Source organism: Sinocyclocheilus anshuiensis, unplaced genomic scaffold (genome assembly GCF_001515605.1).
Source record: "Sinocyclocheilus anshuiensis isolate Anshui unplaced genomic scaffold, SAMN03320099.WGS_v1.1 scaffold492, whole genome shotgun sequence".
NCBI lineage: Eukaryota > Metazoa > Chordata > Actinopteri > Cypriniformes > Cyprinidae > Sinocyclocheilus > Sinocyclocheilus anshuiensis.
The window spans coordinates 753,491-761,994 of record NW_015558605.1 but is presented as its reverse complement, the minus strand read 5'-3'; the positions used below and the strand labels follow the sequence as shown (position 1 = coordinate 761,994).

The following is an 8,504-nucleotide window of genomic DNA, read 5'->3' as shown; positions in this document are numbered from 1 at the left end:
CCAATTCAATGCATATTGTACGCATTTTTTTTGTTAAATAAACAAAATCACTGGTAAATAAAACACCTTAATATCTATATTTTTTGTTTGAGTATCGATACTTTCGATACTCGTGTCAGTATCGATATATCGATACATCGGATCGATACGCCCATCCCTACTTTTCGCCCTTCACCGCACGCCAGCAACCACTCCTCCGTTGTTGAAAGCCAGACAAGCATGTTTGTGTGATCATTCTCTGGGGGAATACCCATTGCACAGTCCACACTTTGATTGATGTCTTTTGGACCAATAATTTTTGAGAAAAGTGGGGAAAAGTACCTCCTCCGCACATGTACAGAAGATGATAAGCGTTAAAGATGTTCCGTACAGGCTACAATGATGTTCCGTACAGAGCGCATACTTTGATTTCAACAACAAAAATGGACATTTAACGGATCAACTTTGAGCTATTTATTTTAACTGAAGAAAACATTTCAACGAACAAGAAAGGTGAGTACCTTTTTATTTGTTTAAAATGGAAGTTATTTGCTGTTTTAATAAGCTCCATGCGAGCTAGGCCTGATTGTGTCGTGATATTGATTATGGCATGTGGGTCAAGCATGAATCATGTGAAACATTAGTGGATAACGTTACCATATCTTTCTGAAGACAAAGAAGGGCAAACAATTTGAACTGATTCAAAATATTTATTGATTAACCAATGTGAAAACTTACACACACACCTGCATCCTGATAATTTGTTTTGGTGTTTACAACTATTTACATTTAACACTAAACTGATTAAAAAAAAATACCATAACTAGAAATTAACCTGTTCATTTTCTGTGTGCACTATTTACATTGGTGTGTGTGTGTGTAACGTGTGTTTTTATGTGGACATACAACATTTATGGCAAAGCCAGTCAGTGTCTGGCACTTCCTCCACTTCTGCACACTCCAAGTGGAACCACAAATGGCACAGATCTCACTGGACCCATTCGTCAATGGCCTCATCTCCTGAGCCAGGTGGGACCACTCTACGGCAGAGAGCGCCGTGTTCTCCATCTTCAGTAGGAGGAGGTGCCTGATTCTTTTGCCTTTTGGCCTCCTGGGCTTGTCTTTTTTCTTCCTTCTTTGCCATCTCTTCTTTGCGCTCTCTCTTCTTTTCTTCCTTCTCTTTCTCCTGAGTTTCTTTTTCTACCAGCAGGTCGAAGTATTCGTCGCTGGTGACGACACGGGCTGGCAACGGAATGCGACGCCTCACCTTCTCCTTCCTCTCCAGGGCTGGACTCATGAGGACGTTAGTCAGACTCTCTGGGATTACACCAGCAGGGCTGGATGGTGTGGCGTCACTCCCATCTGCAGATGGGAGCACTCTCACCACCTAAGAAAATAAAACGTATGTAAAACTCATTAACACACTTGAAAAGAAATGGAAGTAGCTTAGAGGATGAAGTATCATTGTATTAATGTCACAATTACCTGGGTTGTGTCCACAGCAGCTCTGGACAGAGGATAGATGCCAGCCTTGCGGAACCCGGCCTTGATGTTTTGGGCTGTGATAGCAGTGGGGTAAACATGTTTGAGGAGAGCTGAAAGCGGCTTCTTCCCCACAACAATGTCCCTTCACACCAGACCCATCCTGGAAACCAATGGTGGAGAAAGCAGTCTTCAGTGGGTTGAAGACCGCAATATCGAGGGGCTGAAGTATGTGTGTGGTGTGGGCAGGTAGGCAGAGAATTTCAATCTTGTTTTCTCTGCAGAACATGATTACATCTTTTGAGACATGTGTCTCGTGTTGGTCCATGATTAAAATTAGTGGTCTCTCCTCGGGAGCATATCTGATAAAATGGTGGAGCCATTTCAGGAAGAGCTCTGAGTCCATGTAACCCTTCTCCTGGATGCCATAGAGGGCGTTGGGGGGCCCATCCAGCCTATAGGCATTACTTGGGAGGCATTCACACAGCAGTGGACCGTGATGTGCTTCCTGTTCGTCTGCTGCTGTTGATAGACATGTTTCCTTCCAGTCTGGCACAGGACCTTCTCCCTGGACCGAGGCTTGTCTCCAAAGTCAGTCTCATCACAACTGTAGAGGAGATGTGGCTTGTTCTCCAGCTTGTGCTTCACATAAAGGACCTCGTACAATTTGAAGAATGCCTCAATGGCCTCCGGTGTAGCACCATGGACTCTGGCTCTGTCCAGGGAATCTGCCGTCCTTGAGGCCAATTCTGGATGGCGGGCCTTGAACCTGGACCACCACACATCACTTGGCCCCTTCTCTAGATTTACAGTGGTGGTCTCGGTTCTGCCACTCTCTTTAATGATCCCAACAGCCAGAACTTTGACAAGGGATCTTGTCACCGGGAAGCCATGGTCTGCCATCCAGAATATAAAGGAAAGGAGAGCCTCTTTCTCTCCAGGTGTCAGGGCCGAATTAGGATGAGGGTTGTGGACATATTTATTTTTTTTTACAGTGGCGGCTTCTGAGCGGCTTCGTCCTCCTTGGCCCACGGCGCTTCCCGGGGATAAACGGCCCGGCATCCAGGCCCGTCAGCCGTATAACGGGTGCGGTTCTCAACCAGACCGCGGGTCCGGCAGCTCACGGCTCTGGCAACGCGGGAATCCCTCTACGCACCCTTCCTGGACCCACAAGAACACCAGCGTGCATGCACGGGGAAGAGACCGGTCTCCCGAGGAGAGGCACGCTCGGCATTTAACAGCGGCGGTGATGAGGCTCCATTCGCTTCAGGTGTGCCTCATCACACGCCACCAGACCTGGATGATTCTGTGCCCCTCCTCTCTCACACACCCACTCCTGTCGGGAGCCTGGCGAAGGGCGGAGATTAAGGGACGGGGTGATGCTGATAATTAGGGGGGAGGCTGCCAACTCATCACAGATAATGTATTTATCTTCTTATATTTATTTCATTTTATATTATCTCACACATTATGGATCTGCATTTTCTATAATGTATTTCAGTAATAAAAACATATCTTATATGACATATAATTTGCATCAAACAAACAATATAATTCTTATTCTCTAGGATTAAAGATTAAACAACTGTATGGCACGCTTTTTCTTAGTGTCCGTTTCCATAGTGACTCGTCGATTCATCGCTCTGTTGAGAATATCTCGAGTCTTAACCAGGAACATACTCTGGGTTGAATGAACTTACTTCCGGACACGTTTTTGGAACCAACCTACCTCGAGTAAGCAAGGTTTGGGTTAATCAACAGAGAGTTCAGGGTTTAGGAGATGGTAAGTTAACCCTGCTTTCTGGAATACACCTCAGATGAGCCCCAACAATAACCATATTAAAGTCCAGACTGACAACATGTGCTTATGTAGAATAACCCATTGCAATGTTCATTATTTCATTCAGTTTATGTTCTTTTATTTATGTTTTTTTTTTTTTACATTGCCATTCACAGCAACAGTTTTTTTGTTGTTGAATAATTTGATTCCAAAATACTACACTGAATCAAATATATGAAAGACACCTCCACACAATCAAAATTAATGAGAGCATCTCTCAGTTTGCAGGTGTAAGGCTTCTCTCCAGTGTGAACTCTCATGTGCCTGTTAAAGCTTCCTTGCTGGGTGAAACAGTTTCCACACTGAGGGCACGTGTAAGGCTTTTCTCTAGTATGAATGCTCATGTGACTTTTAAGGGCTCCTTTCTTAGTGAAACACCTTCCACACTGCTGGCAGGCGTAAGGCTTCTCTCCAGTGTGAATGTCAATGTGGAGTTTCAGGTTTCCTTTTGTAGAGAAACACTTTCCGCACTGTTGGCAGGTGAAATTACTTTTTCGTGAGGAAATCATTTCAGATTTTTCTTCAGTTACGATATCATGATCTTTTTCTTCCATTTCATCCAGTACTTCACTCTCCTCTTTCAGTGGCATCAGGTCTAAGGTGAAAAGAGGCAAATACAAATTAACCCGTTTAATGGGCACAAAGCAACAGACATGTAAAACATCAAAAACATGCATATATGCTGGATCCCATACCCACCAAGCTACTAAAAAAAAGTTGTAACCTGTAATATGAGAACCTCTTGTCAATATTGTTATCGCTTTGCTTTCTTTAGGATGTTCAGAAATCTTTCAAGCTGGCAGTTATCAGAAAAAAACTGACTATAACATTCTCTTAGATAGCTTATTTTGGCACTTGTGGACAAGAATGGGCAGAGTTTATGTCCTAGTTATCTAACTGCTACCACATTGCTTGCATTTGATGAAATGTCTCTTCATTTACACAAGTATGGAGTGCTGCAGGGCTCAGTATTAGGTCCTCTGCTTTTCTCCTTGTATATGCTTCCCATGAAAGATATTTTCATTAGATTTCACTGCAATACTGATGATAGTCAGTTATATATTTGCTTACTACCTGAAGAAATGACATAACTTAAACAACAAAAGTTAGCAGTTTTCCTGTATTGGCAAGACAAAAGACCAAAAATCTCTGTACATCTTGATCTCCATGGATGAGTGTACTGTTATAGTTTTCTGCAGTTAAGAACCCGGTTGTGTTGAAAGCAATCAGTTCTTTGATAATGACATTTTCAATATCTATAGAACAGCCTTACTCCACATTAGAAATGTTGTCAACAAAAGTAATTGAACAAAAATTGAATTTTTAAGTTTTTCCACGAGATTTGCATGGCCATAATTCATATGGTATTTTAATATCTGTTCAGATTTTGGTTTCCTTTTAGCATCTTCATTTTACAGGCAGTATATTGTTAGGTTCTAGAGATGCGGGAATGTCATTATGACTCCAAAAACCAAATGTGGGTCACTTTGCATACAGTCGATACTTACAGTGTTTAAAGGATTGAATTTAATTGGTGTTACAATAAAACTTCCTGTAAAGCTTCTTTGAAACAATGTGTACTGTGAAAAATAGTATATAAATAACATGACTATAAATAACACTGTGCTCAACAAGGCAGCGTAAATTATGTAGCAGGTGATGTCTGCTCGTCCCACCCCCAAAGAAAAACACACTACTCCAGTAGGTTTGTGACGGTGAGGTAGTTCGTTAGAGGTTTCCACCTTTGCTTCATTTTTATATAGCCTGTAAATGCCTGTGCGCATTTTACTTTCACTTTCGAATTAGTGTCAATTCGGCGTCAATTGATTGAACTGACAACAAAACAGTACGACAAACTCACTTACATTAAACATAGAATGTTTAATTTATTAACAAAACGAATACAAATACACCATGCTATAGCCCTAATATAAAATAACAAATAACTTGCAAAGTTTAAATATAAAAATACTGAAAATCAGCACCAAATAAATAAGAACCGAATGTTAAAAAAAGCTTCCAAAATCATCTTAGATAAATAGCAAAAGTGGAAAAACGCCTTCCAAAGTCTAAAATATTTTTAAAGCAGATGCTTTTGTATTTTGTTTCGAAACAACTAAATCTTTCGCTAACTTCTTGTCTTTCTCACCTCGCTCGTCAGCTCGACTCACTCACATGATAAATTAAATCAACATGCCCCAACATTGCTTAGTTCTGGTGAGTTGTGCTAAACTTCGGTTTAATTCCTAATTCTTTAGACATTGTTTTTCAGGTAAAAGTCCGTGGATTTTTACCTGAAAAATCCTCCACGATTTATTTTTGAAAAATCAAAAATACGCACTCCTCCAAATGCAACTTGTTGAAATTTTGAATAATTCATCATTTGTAACAGCAAATTATCATGAATATTATTTAACTATTAATTAGGCTAATAACAACCTTTTTTAAAGTGCAACATAAAATACTTTTTTTCTGATTTGGGTTTTTCAAATGAGAACATAAAAAGGGAACATCAGGCTAGCCTATAGACCTTTTTCATGGAATGCGAAATTACCCATTATGTTTTGCGAGTATGTGCAGGGAGGATGCTCCGAACTTCCGGATCGCAGCTTGGTGTGTTTAGTTATTTGGACAGCTCTGAAACTATGGTAATAATCGGTTTTACTTTTTAATGTCCATAATGTCAACAAGCAATGGCAATATTAGTTCACAGTGGCAGCACGATCAAGACTATTTAACAAAGACCGTAAACGACATAACTTTGTTCCTCATCCTACGAAGCTGACCAGCGCCACAACCTGGATTGGTGATATAAAACAATGGCCAGCAGTCACATATGTTAACACGTTCAGTTATCTTGTTTTGTCTGAGGGTGTAGATGGTGAGGAGTTTAGAAATTATCAAAGCACGAATGCATTATCTACACAGTAATAAAATTGGAGAAATTCTTTGTCATAAACATCAGCAGTTCGCATTACTGAAAGCAGAGGTAGAGCAGGGTCAGGCTATAAATAAACCCAATCACATCACGTTGGTTATGTTACAAAACAGTGTAAAACAGCTGGATGCTCCTGCGTAGCTGGCCCTGGCAGGTCTTGTAGCCATGCTGCTGCTGTGCTGTGGAAGGTGGGTATTTATAAATAGAGCAACACTGCTAGTGTGGCTAAACGTATAGCACATGCATTCAAATTGTCTGCATGTGCTGCGTGATTCAATGTAAAGGCGTATTTTTACAGCAATATTTAACCAATTATCCACTTCAGTTATAACAAAATCGTTGAGCTCTAAAAAAGTGCTAATGGTGATGCAATGTGCAATAATAACAAAGTAAACAACATATTCTGATTTTCTCTTATTGTTGGCTTGTGTTCATAACACTCTTGATCGTTTCCCTCTTTTCCTCGCTTTTAAATAGCTTAGAAGCGCAGTGCGCATTTTACTTTCACTTTCAAATGGCGGCAATTCGGAGTAAAGCAATTGTTTGTTTGAATATTACCTCTTTTCCTCGCTTTTAAATAGCTTAGAAGCGCAGTGTGCATTTTACTTTCACTTTCGAATTAGCGGCAATTCGGCATCATGCCAGGAAAACCAACATGTTCACTTTGTCTGGTTTCAGCGAGGATCTTAAAGGCACCGAGTGGTTGAACTAGGTATTGCAGTCCAAATTCAAAGTATTGGAGAGGGTTTTTTCACCCGGCCCCTCCTCCTCAGACTTGACGCACACGCAGGTTGCCAGATTGACGACACCAACAGGAACGAGCGCACATGACGATGAATGAAATAAAATGCGCTGTGTTTTCCGCCAAAATGTTAACTTAGCATGTTTCTTAAATTTCTGCAAACATATTATGGTATTTTTATGCTTAAGTAGAGTCAAAAACTTACATACAGCACCTTTAACGGAGTGACAATGTTTCCAGCCGCACTGAATACACGCTCCGACTCGTAGCGCATATATAGTCATATATTTTCTGGCAACTTTTGACAGAAGAGGGAATCGAGCCCGATTATCATATAATATTTGTGGATTACAATTTCTTCCTCATAAATGTATTTTATGCAGCGTTCTTTAGGCATTTAGGTATGAAGCCTATGAAATCTCACCAATTTATATTTGTTTCTCGCTTGTGCAAACCACATACATTCTTTTATGTACTTTTCAACAAAACAAGTCATTTTTCCAGGTATTTCAAACCTTAAATTTCTAAAAAGCTAAATTCAAGCACTTTGCGTGATCCATTTTGTTTCTGAAATAATATTAAAAGACTGTCCTCTTAACGATGTTTTGCAAAGAAACTGTATTTGTGTAATACCATTTAGAAATCAAGCCTCATCTTCACAGAGAAAATGTGCTGCTAAGACTTACATCTTTCATATAGTGCGGTTACATCTTTCAGCAACATACACCACAATATTATTTTGGATGGCTTGAGAATTATTTTGGCATTCGTGGAGAAGCATTAGCATGGTTCAAGTCCTATGTATTCGACCACATTATGACAATGGTATTGGAGGGCTGAGTGAATTAATGAAACTGTTTTGTTTAGGCTACTTGTGTATTATTTTTTTCAAATTTAGGCCCCGTCCACACGTTGACGCGTTTAGCTGTATACGCATGAATTTTGTATCCTATAGGCGTTTCGTACACACGTATCCGGCGTTTTGGGAGAGTGAAACCGATATTTTTTAAAACCGGGTCCCAGAGTGGATAAAATCTGAAAACGCTGCCCTTGCGTTTCCCAGAGTGGATAAATCTGAAAACGCCGCCCTTGCGTTTTCGTGTGGACAGCGAATCCGTATATTTTCTGAAATGATGACGTTTTCCACGTCTCGCCGCTAGTCAGACACCGCTACGTCACGTAACAGCAACAAAAACGTGAACAAACACTGAACGATTCTCTTTTTATTGACTAACATTAACACAGATTAATAAATGTATTGTTCCATGTTCGTTTGTATACCGCGCGCAAGGTTTATGCGCATAACCCAAGTCTTCTCCATTTTTAGTGTATCTCTGTGGAAGAATTACAGTGCCACATACTGGTCTGGCATGTAGGGCTGCACGATTAATCGAATGCGATTGTCATGCGCATTTTGTTAAAAAAGCCGGTTCTGTACGGTTGATCGTGCTTTCAGATGGAGCAGCATTTACTACACAGAGCCGTAGTTCACTGACAAGTTACGCAAAAAAAAAAAAAAAAAA

At 40.4% G+C, this 8,504-nt stretch overlaps 2 protein-coding genes across 5 annotated transcripts in view; one reads left to right on the top strand and one right to left on the bottom strand.

Annotated features, from left to right (window-relative positions):
* LOC107680187 (gastrula zinc finger protein XlCGF57.1-like) overlaps positions 1 to 8,504 on the top strand; it is a 964,523-nt gene that overhangs the window by 797,802 nt on the left and 158,217 nt on the right. The gene's annotated exons all lie outside the window — the stretch shown is intronic.
* LOC107680200 (gastrula zinc finger protein XlCGF8.2DB-like) overlaps positions 1 to 8,504 on the bottom strand; it is a 21,071-nt gene that overhangs the window by 11,270 nt on the left and 1,297 nt on the right. For 3 of the 4 annotated variants that reach the window (XM_016475996.1, XM_016475998.1, XM_016475997.1), the window contains exon 3: positions 5,435 to 5,436. The exons of the other annotated variant lie outside the window; for it this stretch is intronic. In XM_016475996.1, the coding sequence (XP_016331482.1) occupies positions 5,435 to 5,436 (2 nt within the window). The remainder of the gene's footprint in view (positions 1 to 5,434; positions 5,437 to 8,504) is intronic. 4 annotated transcript variants of the gene reach the window in all.